The following is a 15,420-nucleotide window of genomic DNA, read 5'->3' as shown; positions in this document are numbered from 1 at the left end:
GTCTACTGTAGGGACGAGCTGTAGGGACACAGCTTCCCCTTGACCCCAGTGTGTGCTGAACAAACATCCCTATTGTGTCAATACATCCATTTCCCCCAAACAGCCAAAGCTGGAAAAGCAGGAAAACCAGGCACACAGTCATCCCAGCCTGGATGCCAGAGTTACCTTCAGAAAAGAAAGGAGAAGACTCTTGAATGAACCACCTACTGGTTCATAGAAAACCTCCTGGTTTGAAAACTTTGAGACCTCAAGGGGTTCCAAACCCAGTTAAGGTGAGGGGCATCCTGAGCAGGTAAAGGAGGCAAGAGGTCCATCTGCAGGGAGAAGAGGCACCACTTTCATGGCTGGGATCTTTTGAATATTTACAAACTTAGGAGACCCTTGATGCAGAGGCAAGCACAAGAGTCGGAAGTGAGATGGGACGCTAACAGGGTCAAGGTGATTCTGTCCTCATTCTGAGAGCCAGCTGTGACCTTGACTGAGCCAGCGGCTTGTGACACATATGAAGTCGTGTGCTTTGCAAGCTTTTAAGCCAATGAAGGTTCAGGCAGAAGCTTCATTCAGGAGAAAGAACATGGATGCAGAAAGCAAAGACCTCTCAAAAATATGGAGAATAGGAGGCACTTGGGTGGCTCAATGGTTGAGCCGCTGCCTTGGCTCAGGTCATGATCCCAGGGTCCTGGGATCAAGTCCTGCATTGGGCTCCCCGCAGGGAGGCTGCTTCTCTCTCTGCCTATGTCTCTGCCTCTCTCTCTCTGTCTCTCATGAATAAATAAAATCTTTTTTAAAGGACAGAGAATAAAATAAATGTCAGGAAGGATTCATGTTACCCAAGGATTACTTACCAGAGGACTTGCTATAGGATTCCTTTAAATAGTATTTTAAGTGATGATGCTTTTCTGGAGCACACAGAGCATCCTGTCGTGAGATCACCATAAACACACCTCCTGCCTGAGCCTTAGGGATTGTTCTCAAGTGGAATCTCAGCTTGTTCTCAAAGCTTTGCTCCTCTTCTTAAGGAATTAAGAGACAGATTTTCAAAAAGTAAAAAGTGAACAGAATACTGGGGAGAACTTCTTGCCAAGGCCCTTATCGGGGTGCACCCTCCAGGCCACTCTCTCTGGGCTGAGGAAAGGGTTTCTCTAACCCTAAGGGAGTGCCTCCCACACTGGGGTCAGACACTGAACAGCCCCTGGGCCATTTCAGAGCCTGTGCCATGACAGATATCTTTAATCACTTTACCTTCTGTGCCCAGCGGGGGGACGTTCAATTTCTGTTGAGCCTAGTAAGACTAACTTCATGTATCTGACTCCACTAGAAGCACAGGCCTCTCTTTTTTTGTCACAGCAAATGAAGACAAGTCAGAGATCTGCTGTAGACATTTATTGAATCATCTGTTACACCAATGCTACATTGTACTTCACAGAAGACTGGCCACAGGCAAAGTAAAATAAACCACCATGCATCAGCTTGCAGGGGGCTTCCTGAATCATCCAACATACGCTTCGGCAAGCCGGCCAGTTTACAGATTTTGACTACAAATCTAAGGTTCCGTTTCTCTATGTGGCATCTGGCAAGGGAGACACACAATTGTACTTTGGTAGTTCGTCCAAGGGGGCGTTTCTCCACGTGTAACTATCTGGCTATACAGCGTGAGCCAGGCCCTGGCAGAGAGCACGGTGTAACCAGGCGAACACCCAGTCTGTCCAGGCAAGCTGCAGCGGAGGTGGGGGAGGTGGGGAGAGGCTCAGAGGGGACTGGGCAGCCCTGCGGGGGAGGGGGGGAGCTCCGGACCCCAGCCACCTGCTCAGAGAAGTGGCAGCAGCCGGAGGCAGGGCCCAAGGCCAAAGTCGAGAGTTAGAAATCTGAGAATTGGAGGATTGGAGGAGGCCAGCCCCATTCTCTAAGGCAGCACTGAGTGAGAAAAAGGCAACTGTCAAAGGAACAGTAGTCAGGTTTGGAAATCTCATTCATTTCTTCATGTCAGTAAACTGTGTCTGTCTCAAACTGGGTCATGTTCCTCAAAGCCCGGAAAACAAGAAGAGAGCATTCACCAAGTCCAAGAAGCACAAGGTCAATGCTCTAATCACGTTACTGTTACTTCGAGACTGAAGCCAAAGAGTGACTCAGGAGGCAGCACAGCCTGCTTATGCAGCTGGGGGATTAACCCGATTCCAACTCAGTCCCCAACTTCCTGCAAAATGGGCCCAGGTAAAGGGATGAGGCTTTCCTCCAGAACACGAGCAGGCAGCCTTGCCTTCCCCGCTGAGCGGGAATAAGACTACAGCAGCAGCCTTCTGTTTAAAAAAAAAAAAAAAAAGATCCGTGCCCTTGGCCTCAGGGCAGAGCCAGAGCAGCGCCTAAGCCAGCTGGTGAGGGTGGGGACCCTGCGGGAGTAGCTGCAGGACAGCCCACCCACCACCCAGGGGGCCATCTCCGCCCTCCCCTGTCGCCCTCAGCGCCAAGTACAGTTTGTCTCAGACCTGTGGCCCATCCCCCTCCCAGTAGAGTCGTCCCGGGGCTGAGGACTGAAGAAAGGGAAGGCAAAGCGCAGACGGGGCCAAAGCCACATCTCCACAGCTTCCCAGGGGCCCGTCCCTCCCCTCTCCGGGGGAACCCTGCCCTGAACACCAACATATTTTATACATAATATCACTTGCTCGGCTGCCAAAGCTTAGACCCATTCTCACCACGTGTTATTCAGACTAGCGAGACTCCTGCTTTGCATTCAGTGTTACACAAAGCAAGTCTTGGCCTCGCCAGGCCTGTCACTAAGGTCCAGTTTCTCCCACAGCTTTGTGCTCTTTGCAGCCCCTGGACGCGGCCCAGCATCCGCTGCTTCAAGAGGAGAGCCACTCTACGCCTTTAGGGATCTGTGCTTTTGTAATCAGGACTGACCACCCAAAACCCTACCCAGAGCTTCTCGATTTGGGGGGGGGGGCGGGTGATGGTGACACAGGGGCAGGGGTTGGTGGATGACTGACAGGACTCTAAAGCAGCAGCAAGGAGGGAAAGCAGAGGAAGCCAAGTCCTTCACCCCAGAAGTCAGACCTCAAAGTTCCCAGGAAAGCAGCCCCCACACTCCCTACCCACCCTGCCGAGCCCTCCCCAGGAACCGCTGGTCCTATGGGCAGCCTCGACGGGGCGTGGGAAAGAAGCCTATCCAAACCCCCAGAACTGAGGAGGCCAGCCCCAGCCAGGCCCTCCCTGTGGTGGGGCAAGGGCAGGCCATCACTGGGAGCTGGGGCTGTCGCCTTCCGTCAGTGTCTTGAAGTCCATGGAGAGAGCCTGTTCTTCCGCCTGGGGTGGCCGCTTCCAGTCAGCGCGAGTCAAAATGTAGAGCACAGTCACACCAAAGCTGGCCAGCAGCAAGCCCAGCACGTTGGCCAGGACACCCTCAGCCTCAAACGTGCTGTACTTGGCCCTGCAGGGTTAGGGCAGAAGGGAGAAGCCACCCAAAGGGTCACTGTCAGGCCCAATGCCATTTGCACCCAGGACAGAAAGATGGAGGGTGTTCCCACCCGGCCTCCCCGGGCCCCCCAGAGAGGAGAACCACCACTCCACTAAGTCCACCAAGAGCTGGCCCAGAAGGCAGAGGTCTGGGGAAGCAGAGGGCAGGGCTCCATCTCTGCTGGCCCTGGAGACACAGGACACTCACCCAAGTTTAAAAAGCAGCGCCTCCTTCAGGCCCAGCAGGGCTGTGCCCAAAGACAGGACGAAGATGGTGGCGCCAAAGAAGACGTGCTGGGGGCGGTAGCGGCTCCGCAGCGAGAACGAAGCTCCAGGGAACAGGAAGAAGCTGAAGCCCACGAGCCACTGCAAGGAAAGGCGGTGGTGCTGGGGACTGAGCTGGCCCCCCGCCCAGCCACCCCGAGGCCACCCCGGGTAAGTCGTGTCCACACGCTGTCTGGGAAGTCCTCCATCCACCCACTTGGCTTCCTCAGTCCCGGGAGCAAGGGTGAGGAAGCAGTAAGCACCCACAGGAAAGGTCCTGGCCCCGGCAGGGCGCTCCAGGCCTGCTCTCAGTTCACCGGGCCTGTACGCTTGCTCGGCAGCCTGGGCCAGAGGCCAAACACGTGCGCGGGGTCAGCTGGAAGGCACCTGGGTCTGAGGCCCCCTCACCTGTGATCCTGGCTTTGGCACCCATCTCAGAATCTGAAAGCAGCATCCAACTGTGCTAAAGCACCTTTTTCACTTTCAGGCACATGCCTTGGAAAATGGGCCCCCTGGTGGCACTCATGTCCCCGCACCGGCCTCCCCGCATCGCATCGTTGTGGGGCTGAAGGACTCACCTGCATGAAGTAGAGGACAAACACGAGGATGCCACACCAGCTGTGCAGGCTGTACAGGTCAGCGTAGCCCTTCTGCCGGTGGTAGTCGAACACCGCCACCAAGCCTGGAGCACAGTAAGGGGCCATGTGAGGACAGGGCTGTGGGGCGGGGAGCGGGTGAGGTGACCCAAGGGAAACCCCACTAGCTGGGACTTCTGGGATCTGGTCCCAGCTTGATGGCTGCCAGCACCCAGTGTCCCGGCAGGGGACGCCAGCAGGGGGAAGGGGATGGGGAGGGGGCTACAGCAGACCTGGAAGAGAGACCAGACCTGTCCCGCAGCCTCTTCCCCCAGGTCAGAACCAGAGGGAGAGGAAAGGAAAAGCCGTGCCCCGGAACTCACCCACGAGGGCGATGATGAGCGCGAGGACATGCAGCAGCCCGTGCAAGACTTTGGTTGTGCGTTTGGCCTCATTCCTGAAGACACGGTAAACCAGCAGGGCTTATGGGGAGAAAAGGAACGTCAGGCCTGCGTGCTGCTGGCACCAAGGAGACATGCCTTGGCTAGGAAGGGCGATCTAAATTAAGGGCTTGTCACATTAAACAAGGCTCCCGGGAGCCCAGCAGGGGCCCAGCAGGGGCCCAGCAGGGGCCCTCGGGTCTGGTCCGTGTGCCTTAGCACTCCCCCAGCCGCCACCTCCACTTCCTGGTCAAGTGTCCTGTGTACTCCAGGCTGTGTTGTAAGTTCATCATGCGGTCACAATGAGGGCCCACCAAGCTTCTGAGGTCACCTCTTAGCTATGATGATTCTCAAATAGTCCAGTATGGAAGCCTGAGCAGACATTAACTACCTGTAGCAAGCAGGCTCCCTAGTTGGGGGGCCCCTGGTTCCCAAGCTAACCCCCTCATTCGGCTGAGCGGGACAGGGCCAGGCGGCATGGGGAATGCCTCTGAGGATTCTGCTGCTGAAGGAGGGGCTGTCACCAGGACCTCCTCTAGGAAGAATGGGTCAAATAGATCCAGCTTTGGATTTCTTGTTACCAGAGAAGGCCACAGAAGGCAGGGTGGGAGCTAAACATGGCCTCACTCCCACCCCAGAGAGCTTTAGTTTGGCCACAGCCAGTATCCCCCCAACATGCACACACACACAGTCACCCTCTTTCTCCCAATTTCAGCTCAAGGCCCAGCCCCTGGGCTGCCTGCTCTAAGCAGCGCGCACACCCTTGGACGCTCCTTGTCGAAAGAGCCAGGGTAAGTAGGAAAGGAGTTGCTACCCACCAACCCCAAGCCCCTGGATTTGGATGCCTGGGATCCCCAGGCTCCAAGCTAGCTTCCTTCATGTCTTTTCTGGAATCTGAAATGTGCCCAATTACAGGAGACCTCAGGGCTGAGCGATGTCTGCAAACGGCCTCCCCCAGGAGCGGCTCCAGAAGTGCAGGCAGCGGGACTCACCATCTCCCTGCAGGAAGATCAGGCCTATAACCATGCAGAGCGGATGTACGTTAAACTGCAGGGCGCCCTCCCAGGCGATGCCGCCCCTGTACAGGCCGAGCCACGCACCGGTCATGGCCACCACCGTCAGGCCCAGCAGCTGGGAGAGCGCCACGTAGTAAGGCAGCGCTCCGGGGGTGGCCGCCACGCCGGCCCGGCTCTCCATGCTGAACAGCTGCTGCAGGAGAGACAGGAGAGCTCAGAGCAGCTGGCACCCCACAGGCACACCCCTGGCCTCTGAGGCCAATGGGCAGCCCCCTCCTCCCACCTGCCCCCAGGGCCGCCCCACGCTAAAGCTCGGTATCTCCAGTCTCAAGGGTGGCTGGGCAGGGGTGCCCCACTTCCCCCAGAGACAGGCCAGATGCCTGGCTGTGAGATGCAATGAGGGTGCAAGTGAAGGCCCTCCAAATTCGGGGGGGGGGCAGGGGGCCCTGCACCTGGGCTTTATATTGTTTGACGAGGCCCTGGGTCTTCTCAGGGGGGCTTCACAAATGAGGTACAGAGAAGTGAGAAAACCCCTTGAAGGACCAGGGTCTGTCAGGGCGGCGGGGGGGGGGGGGGGGTGTCATGAGTACATCCAGGGAGGAGAAAGCCGACCCCCCACCCCAGCCCCCCACAGCCAGCATGCCTGCTGCAGCCTGAGATAATCCCTGCCCTCCCTGTGGGCCTGGGCTCGGCCCCCACAGCAGGTGCTTGCAGGAGAGATGTGCTGTGACCCGCTTGCCTGCAGGCCTGCAGGAGTGGGGAACAGGAGCAGCCAAGCAGCCTGCTCCCCCTGCTGCCCCCCCTTAGGGCTGCACGGCTCAGGTGAGCTCTCCAAACCTAAAGGCACCAGAAACCTACAAGGGCCAACAACCGGCCACTCAGGGCTCCTGGCATGTTTCCTGCGTTTCACTTCACTCCCCGCAATGCTGTCGGGGCAGGAAGCAGGGGGTCTGGTCCCCTGCGAAGGACAAAGGCAGTTCAGGGAGGTGGGAAAGCCCTGCTCAGGGCGCTGTGTGTGTGTGCGGTGAGCCTGTTTCCTGGCTCCTCTGTGCAGTCCCCCCCATGTTCGCCTCCCCCAGGGTCAGGATGGCCCTCGTGCCAGCTCTTCACCCAGAGCCAGTGGGTTCTCCTGACCCAGAGCCCAGCCCTGGCCCCTACGCCCAGGAGGCAGAGGCACTGGGGCACGAACGAACGAAGATGACTTCCACCCCCCTCACCCTGGTGCTGGGCATCCTGTGCCCACAGAAAGGTGCTCTCCCCTCCCCAGCGTCCCGGCCTCTCCTAGAAGCACTGGGAACATCCCAGAGGAGGACAGCTGAGCAGAGCCGTGGCCCAACAGGCTTCTGGGCCCCGCTAACAGCCAGCGGGAGCTCGCTCTCTACCCCTTGCCGCACAAGAACTCGTGTCTGGTTGGTGGGCGGCGGGGAGGGACTCCTTTTACCTCCCGGTTCTCTCTGCCATACCCGACAAGTGTTGGCAACTTCACCATGAAAAAAAGGCAGGGGCAGTGGGGAGTGTTACTAATACACACTACCTACAGTAAAATGCAGATTAGCAAAAAAAGGTAAAAATTCCAAGTAATTAGTATTTTCACATGTGTCCTTACATCCCTTTTTTCTAGAAACACATACAGTATTTTATAGAAACAGAATCGGTATGACCTGTTTAACTTCCCAGTAGGTCATGCGTATCTTTTCATGTCCAATATCCACCTACGCCATCGTTTGCATGACATCACAGGATTCTTCTGTACTGCTGTTCCATGCTGTAACCAAGGCCCGATCCCTGTTGTTCAACATTTAGCTAGCTTCCAGTTTTTCGCTAAATGAACCATACTATGTGGCCATCTCTGCACGTGTGTCTAATTCCTAACCGGAGAAACGGAACCCTGCAGCAAGCCTACATTCTCTTTTACTTTTTTGACATTTTATCAAATCATCTTCCGAACACACTCCCATGGCAGGGAGGCACATCTGTCTCCAGAAGGCCTGGCAGACTATGAACCCTCATTTCTGAAACTCTTGTCTCTGTATCTGTCACCTTTCACAGGTAAATCTAGGCCCGGTTCCAATCTCTTCCCCAAATACAAACCCTGTTTCTAACTACCCACTGTGTTCTCTACCTACATCCCACAAACACTTCAAACTCAGCACATTCAAAGTCAACTCACCTACCCATTGCTACCAAGTCCCCTCCTGACCAGGCAGGTGACCAGTGTGGCTCCTTCCTGGGCCTGGCCCTGACAACTGTGCAAATGTCAGTGGAGACAGGTCAAGGAGTCCGAGGGGATTCCCCCCCTCCTCCCCCCCCCCACCCCGCCATCACTTCCCTCCTGACCCTCTTCATCACCACCACCCCAGCCAGGGCATGGAGCTTCTACCCCAATCTCTGTACCCCCTTCAACATGCCAGACCTGCCAGGGACAAGCCAGATCCCCAATCCTGAGGCCCTACCCTGCATGAAAGGGCCGCTACCTGCTGGTGAAAAGCCAATCCTGTAACATGATGCTGACTCCCTTTCCATCTGTGGCCACGGGTTTTCTCACCAAACACACTCAGAGGATACCCTCGCTTCCCACTTCCCAGCCCTCACAACACCCTCTGCCTCACACTCCCCGCGCCTCCCTGCTCCCCACCACTCGCCCCTCCTCCACCTCCTCCACTCACCCTCCCCTCCATCCATCTGCCCACAACCTGAAATGGGCATTTCGCTCACCTCTGCCCCTCCGAGACTGGCCTGCAGCTGACTTACCCGGTGGCGTCCTGCCCCCCGTTAGGCTCGCCTGTGCCTCTCTGCTCACGGGCCCTGTGAGCTGGTGCCAGGCCGGGATGCGTCCTGCTCCTCTAGGGCCTCCTCAGGATCTATTCCCTTGCACAGACTCTAACAGGAACAGATGCTGTCCTCGGGTCACTTGTTCTCCGCCCTCCTCCCCTTTATTAGATTCATATAGCCCTGGGGCGCGGTCGGAACCTGATTAGCTCCGAATTAGAAAGAGCAGAAGGAACGTGCTCTGCCGCGGGTCCACCTGCCACACAGAATAACCAAGGACAGCAGTGGGAGCTCTTGGATCTCAGAGCCACTCTGCGGCTAGGCCAGCCAGCCTCCTACTGAGACAGGCAGAGATCAGAGCAAGGTTCTCCTCAGAGCTGTGGGTTGTGACTTACAAGAAGTATATAAGATGGAGCTCCTAAAACCCTTGGAATTTCCTAAGAAGGCCATAAAGCAGTCTTTTGTTAAGTTACTGAGCCTTTAGATAACCTGGGGATGGGGGCTGGTTGCCAGGGGAACCAACCACGTGACTGAAGCCTAGAATCCTTAGTTCCACCCATCAACTACCCCCCCCCCAGGAGAGAGGTGCTGGAGATTTGAGTTCAATCACCAATGGCCAATGATCTAATCAACCACCTCTAAGCAACCAAGCCTCCATTAAAATCCAAAAGGAGCTTCTAGGGAAAGACAGCTCCCCCAGTCCCCGGGGATAGAAGCTCCTGCACTCAGGACCCTTCCAGACCTCACCCTCCCCTCCGCTCCTCTTCATCTGGCGGGTCCTAAGTCATATCTTTTTATAATAAATCTAATAAGTAAAATGCTTCACTGAGTTCTGTGAGCTGCTCTAGCAAATTAGCTGAACCTGAGGAGAGGGCCATGGGAACTTCCTATCTACAGCAGGTGGGTCAGAAGCACTGGTGCCAACCTGGATGTGCAACTGGCATCTTTAGTGGGGGGCAGTCTTGTGGGACTGAGCCCATAACCTGTGAGATCTGACGCTGTCTCCAGATAAACAGCGTCAGGACTGAGTTCACTTGCAGAACACCTGGTCGGTGTCCTCTGAGAACTGGAGGAGTGGTTGGTGGTCCTGAAAAGAAAACACACATTGGAGTAGTGAAAGGACTAAATGGGGGGCTTGAACGTTCTGCACTGTAAATTCACACCCTGAGTGCCCCCAGGAAGTCAGGCCCCTCGTGCTCTTTGCACCCCACCTGCTGAAGTGGAGAGGCCTGCCTGCGTGTGTTGGGAGGACAGGGGCCTCACGGCGGGCTGCCTGCAAGCCCCGACTCCATACTCGGCATTCTCTCCTGTAACCTTCGCGATACCACTGTGGTAACAGGAGTACTGGCTCAGTTTAATGGGTGAGGAAATGGGGGCTTAAAGAGGATAGATGACATGCCCCAAATTATCAGCCGCAAATAGCTGCTCAATGATTTGTTCATGAAGCACCCTTTGTATGCTGGCAATACGCCAGATACTGGATAAGCCATGATCCCTGCCTTCAAGGAGCTTGCAGACAAGTTACAGAGCAGACACAAGATTTTTTTTTTAAAGAGTAGCAGGAATTCAAGCCACGAGTTCAACTCAGGCTCCAATGGCCCTTTCCACCATACACACTGAAGACTGTGTCCCCCTACTTTTATACATTGAAGTGGCGCAACCCCAGCAGTAGTTGTCTGGCAGGGGTGTGGCTTTGCCCCGCATCCAGGGTGGGCTGTCTTGCTTTCCAAATACTGAAGTCAATCAAGGATGTATCTGAATAGGCATTTGCCAAAGATGATCACTCTGAAGCAGAGCTCCAATGGGTCCCTCCCTGTCCCATGCCAGTCCTCCCATGTCCCTCACCCCTCAGGAAACCAGGCTCCTAAGGCAGTTTAAGCCCATCAAGTACTGGTGTCCCCTGTGGGCTCTCCTGGGGGAAAAAGAGGCAGGACGGAAACCGGTAGTTAAGAGAGAAGGGGATGGGACACCTGGATGGCTCAGTGGTTGAGTGTCTGTCTTCGGCTCAGGGCGTGATCCCGAACTCCCAGGATCAAGTCCCACATCAGGCTCCCTGCATGGAGCCTGCTTCTCCCTCTGCCTGTGTCTCTGCCTCTTTCTGTGTCTCTCATGAAAAATTAAATAAAATATTTTTAAAAAGAGAGAGAGAGAAGGGGACGCAGGAGGCTGAACCAACTGATCAGTGAGCTTTTCACAGAGGCTCCAAAGGCAGCGCTCCTGCCCCATCTGTCTGGGGAACTAGGCATCCAGGAGAAAGCCATAAAGATTAACCTGTGGAACTTCAGAGGCCCAAGCTGTCTCCCCCACTCCCCCTCCCAATGTGAAGGTGATTTAAGTCCAAGTAAGAGGGATGCTCAAAGCTCACACCAAGCAAGACCATCCTGCCTCAGGCAGGCCTGTGCCTTGCCTACAGGTGACCTCATAGTCAATAAGCTCCAAGGGGGAAAAATCCAGATTCACAAAAAAGATGAAGTAGTGAGTGTTCAGTGGTTTACAGAACATGAGCAGAAAGATTCCTTCAACAATGGCATTCCCCCATTCCTTATTCCATTCAACATCATTGGCAACCTCTCTTTGTGCAAAGGAAGGCCTGCTTCCAATGCTGGAGAGAGAGCACATTACAGGGACTCTGGCTGGAATCTGACCTGCCCACAAAACAGATCGAACATGTGCAAACCTTGAAGTCAGTTGAGAGTCACTCCCTACTAAGCAGATGCCTTGGAATCATGCTCTTGGGTTCATCCAGACAGTGACAAGACTCTCTCTTCCTTCCCAATTGGGCTGTCCCTCCAGAATGCTGGCAGTCCTTACACCTCCTTTGTTCCCAAAGCAGAAGCATGGGCAGCAGCATCAGGCCTGGAAGCAGCCACTCTCCACCCCAAAGGCCTCCTCTGCCTCACAGACCCGAGTCTTGGAAGCAGAGGAGGCCCTAATAGTCCCCTACCCAGCCACCCTCCTTGCTGTCAGAGCACAGGATGGGGGTGACAGTTCTGGCAGCTTCTGGAACTTTGGGCTGAGACAGTCACCCCCTCCCCTCCCACACACTTGCAGTCAGGTTCCACTTAATGCAATCAAACAGGGACAGGAGCTACCCGCAGGGCCTGAACGTGCTGAGAATCACTGTTTCTCCCCCAGCCCACAGTTCCATTAAAAGGCCACGAGGCCTAATCTCATTATGGGGACCAGACATTGACTGTGTCCTAGAGCCTGGAGGCTGGCAGCCTGGCCTGGCCACAGCCCTCCTTGTCCACAGCAGGGTTCTAATTGGGTTAGAGAAGATTATATTGGGGACGGAGGTTAGAGCTTTTCTTGATGAGTGAGTGGGGGAGGAGGGAACAACTCAATTGCCCTAGAATGTCCTAGAATGTGATGGAAGAGAAGGCAAAATGAAGGTTGAGCTGTCAGGCAGAGCTCCAATTAGCCTGCAGGAAGAAAGCAAAGCTTGAAGTTAGACACTGGGCCTGGTTCTCCATTAAGTACAGCGGGCTTGGTGCCAGGGCTCCCAAAACTTGTAGGGACCCACAAAAAAATGTTATGATTTCTACCAAAGTCAGGAGGAAAAACAAATTTAGCATTGAAGAAAACGTTCTAATTTTTAATCCAGCTTGGATTACATTTGTCTTTATACCAACACAGTTGTAAAATATAGGGTGTTTGTTTTACTGTTACTATTTTTTTTTTTTTTAATTTATGATAGTCACACAGAGAGAGAGAGAGAGAGAGGCAGAGACACAGGCAGAGGGAGAAGCAGGCTCCATGCACCGGGAGCCCGACGTGGGACTCGATCCCGGGTCTCCAGGATCGCGCCCTGGGCCAAAGGCAGGCGCCAAACCACTGCGCCACCCAGGGATCCCTGTTACTATTTTTAATGGAAGAAGGGTCCCAGCAAGGCAAAAGTGCCTAGGACCCATGAATGCAGCTCTGGTCAAGCAGATGTGATGTTAAAGCCAGTCCCACTGTTTATGACTCTGTGCTCCTGGACAAGCCAAGTCCCCTCCCTGAGCCTGCTTCCTCATCCACAACATAGGGGATATTGAGTCTCACCTGATTTACTCACTGGCCCAGCAAAAATTAAGTGGGATAAATATGTACTGGTGCCTAGCAAAGTGCCCGTCACATGGTTGGCATTCAGATAACAATCTAATAAAAACAAAACTTTGGGAAGAGTTGCACAACCAAAGTTGTTAACATAAGAGGTTTGGGGCCACAGAGAGCCAGATGGCAGCAGACAGCCCTACCACCTCTCATAAATCCACACTCCTCTTCTATCTGCTCCCGTCCCCCACCCTGGATCTGGGGCGGATTCCTTCACCCATGCCTTCTGGTGTTGCTGTGCCACTCCATATTAGAGAAGCCAAGCTCTGCCAGCCAAGAAAAGGTGGCCAGGGCCAGGGCCAGGGCAAGGTGGGGCAGGCAGGGGTGGCTCCACCTCCCGGCTTCCGGCTGCCTCCTCCCGCACGGAGGTGGGGGGAGGTTGCCGCACCCTTTCTCTCTGTGGGTCTCACCTTGGCATTTACAAGTTTTCGTTCTGTATTTTTCTGCCTCAAATCCAATTTCACAAGAGAAATCAAGGTACCTGTGAGAAGGTGGGATTTCTTCATTTGGTATAAAAACAGAGTTAAAGAATCCAGATGTCCTGAGATGGAGCTTCATTTAATGAGACTTAGAAATCCCTGAAAGACTGGCAAGTTAGGGATAATGAGAGGAGAGGGACAATCTCAAAGAGAAAGGCTGGGGGTAGGGTCCAGAGGGATCCCTCTCCCTGTGACGCCCTGGGGGAAAGAGCAGGCGTGGGGGGGGGGTGGCCCTGCCATCACCTGGGTGTCAAGGGCAGCAGCGGGCCCCTCCCTCCGCTCAGTTCTGCACCCCTGTACTCACAGCTCAGGGCCCCGCAGGGCCGAGCCGGCGAGCCAGGGTTTCCCAAACGAGACACTCCTCCCCTCACACAGGAAGCTGCGGAGGTTCCAGAACTAGGTGCTCCCAGCTAGATACTTTTCAACCCCAAAGGAAGAGAGGCGAGGCTCAGGAGAGAACCAGCAAAGCAGTCCGGCGGGTCTCGGTTTCAGGTGTCAACATAACAGTCGTAGCAAACGCTGGCGGGTCCACGTCTGCCCTCCCGAGTTTCTAGAACAGGTGAGGTCACCTGGCGCTCCGACCTAACTTCCGCAGTGGCGCGGAGGCCGACAGCTCCCGCGGGGCGCACGGCCCGCTCTCGCCGGTCCCGACCGGCTCCGGGGGGCTGGGAGCAGGTGAGGTGCGGGGGGCGCGGAGGCCGGAGCCTGCGGGGGGTGGGGGGGCGTCCCGCTGCCGCACACCTGGGCGCCGCCCCGGCTTCGCGCGGGGGCTCGGCTCGCACCCACCCGCCGGGCGCCTACCTGGCCGGGCGCCGGGCCCGGAGCTGGTCCCCGCCGCGCAGCACCACACGGCGCCCCGGCCGGCGAGCTCCCCGCGCCGCGCCCCGGCCGCTCGGCCGGTTCCGCCCGCCGCCCGCACCCCGCCCCCCGCCCCCGGCGCGGAAGCTACGGCGTCGCCATGACGACGGGCGGCGGCCGCGGGGGCGGCGTGGGGCGGGGCGGCGCGGGTCACGCCCAGGGCGCCGGAAGTGCCCCCGCTAGTGCGCGGCGCTCGGGACGCGGCCCTGCGCTGCCCGGGCCCAAACCTTGACGCCGCGCCCCGGGGGCCGCAGCGCGCCCACCGCGACCCCGGCCTTCTGGACCCGAGCTCGGGTAACCTTCGAGATCCGGGGCTCGCGACCCGGGCCGCGTGCAGGGGTGCAGGGGGCTGCGGCCCACGTGTGGGGACCTCTTGCCCAGGCCTGACGCGGAGGCCGCGGGCGCTGCGGGGGAGGGGGGCGGGAACCGGGAACCGGACCCGGGACGGGGACGGAGCCCGGCGCCGAGGGGAGGGGCTGCCGCCGGGAGAGCCGCCGCCGGGCCTCGGCCTGGGCTCCGCGCTTCCTGATTCCTTCCACGCCCTCCTCCTCCCCGCTTCCTCCCCTTCCCCGCGCCCCGCCCCGCGCTCAGGTGGCCACTAGGTGTCACACACGGCCCGGGCCTGGGCGCACGCCGCGGCTCCTGCAGCCCTTGGGGGACGCGCCGCCTCCCTCCCGGCCGAGCGAGAGGTGACTGGACCGGGTGGCTGGGCTCACTCCTTCCCCAGTACCAGCACCCCCAACACACACACACACACACACACACAGACACACACACACACACAAAGGTGACATTTTTGCTCCCTTTTGTCAGGGAGCTTTGTCTGGGACTGACTGCCCACCCCCCAAGCAAAGAATAGATACCCGTTGTCGCCAGCCCCGCCGCTGATGAAGGCCTAGACCTTGCCAGCGGCAGCCTCCCCTGTCCCCAGAGCGGGAGAGGAGGATGCCAAGGCCAAAGCTGGGGGCCAGCCTCTACTACAGCCCCCTGTCCAGGAAATGCTGTGGGTAGATAACAAGTCCAGCTCAGACTTCTTACAAGCTCAGAACAAAAGGTCCTTTCCTGTCAGATGCCTGGCAAGGCTCCCCAAGAGCCTGAGGGTAGGAGGGAAATGGGGTTTCCTCCCCTGGAAATGTAAAAAGACACCCCTCCCCCACGGGGTCGCTCTCCCTCCCCCTACCTCCCCGACTGTGGGCTTCCCATGGGCAGTGGCCAAAGGCTCCTGAAGGACTCTGGCCAAGGGGGGGCCTTGGGAATCTAATTCCCCCGTACAGAGGGAACACACTCTCAAGCAAGACACCCGAGGGTGCCCACTGCCCTAGGCACACCTTCTAAGGGGACAAACAGAGCAGGGCCAAGCGTAAACCTGCCACGGCATAAATTCGTTGGAGTAACTGTCCAGTTGGAGGAAGCTAATGGACATTTTAAATTAAGCAACAGCTTCCTTGGCGTGCCAACAGGCAAACAGCAGGCA

At 56.8% G+C, this 15,420-nt stretch overlaps 1 protein-coding gene across 5 annotated transcripts; it reads right to left on the bottom strand.

Moving 5' to 3' along the window:
• Nucleotides 1-1,368: 1,368 nt before the first annotated feature.
• LOC112652944 (transmembrane ascorbate-dependent reductase CYB561) lies at nt 1,369-14,018 on the bottom strand. Of its 5 annotated transcripts, XM_035720708.2 has the most exons (7): nt 9,440-9,575; nt 8,497-8,625; nt 5,722-5,938; nt 4,673-4,771; nt 4,293-4,396; nt 3,659-3,816; nt 1,369-3,424 (listed from the first exon to the last, which is right to left on the bottom strand). In XM_035720708.2, the coding sequence occupies exons 3-7, from the start codon at nt 5,924-5,926 to the stop codon at nt 3,232-3,234; spliced, it is 759 nt and encodes a 252-aa protein (XP_035576601.1). In that variant the 5' UTR covers nt 5,927-5,938; nt 8,497-8,625; nt 9,440-9,575; the 3' UTR covers nt 1,369-3,231. The 5 variants fall into 5 exon arrangements, with proteins under 5 accessions (XP_035576601.1, XP_025292434.1, XP_025292435.1 ...); XM_025436649.3 differs by lacking the exons at nt 8,497-8,625; nt 9,440-9,575 and adding an exon at nt 13,890-14,018; XM_025436650.3 differs by lacking the exons at nt 8,497-8,625; nt 9,440-9,575 and adding an exon at nt 13,890-14,008 and having other exon boundaries at nt 5,722-5,935.
• Nucleotides 14,019-15,420: the final 1,402 nt, after the last annotated feature.

This window comes from Canis lupus, chromosome 9, assembly GCF_003254725.2.
Source record: "Canis lupus dingo isolate Sandy chromosome 9, ASM325472v2, whole genome shotgun sequence".
NCBI classification, from domain to species: Eukaryota; Metazoa; Chordata; class Mammalia; order Carnivora; family Canidae; genus Canis; species Canis lupus.
Note: the sequence above shows the minus strand (reverse complement) of the source record. Positions and strands in the feature narration are given on the sequence as shown.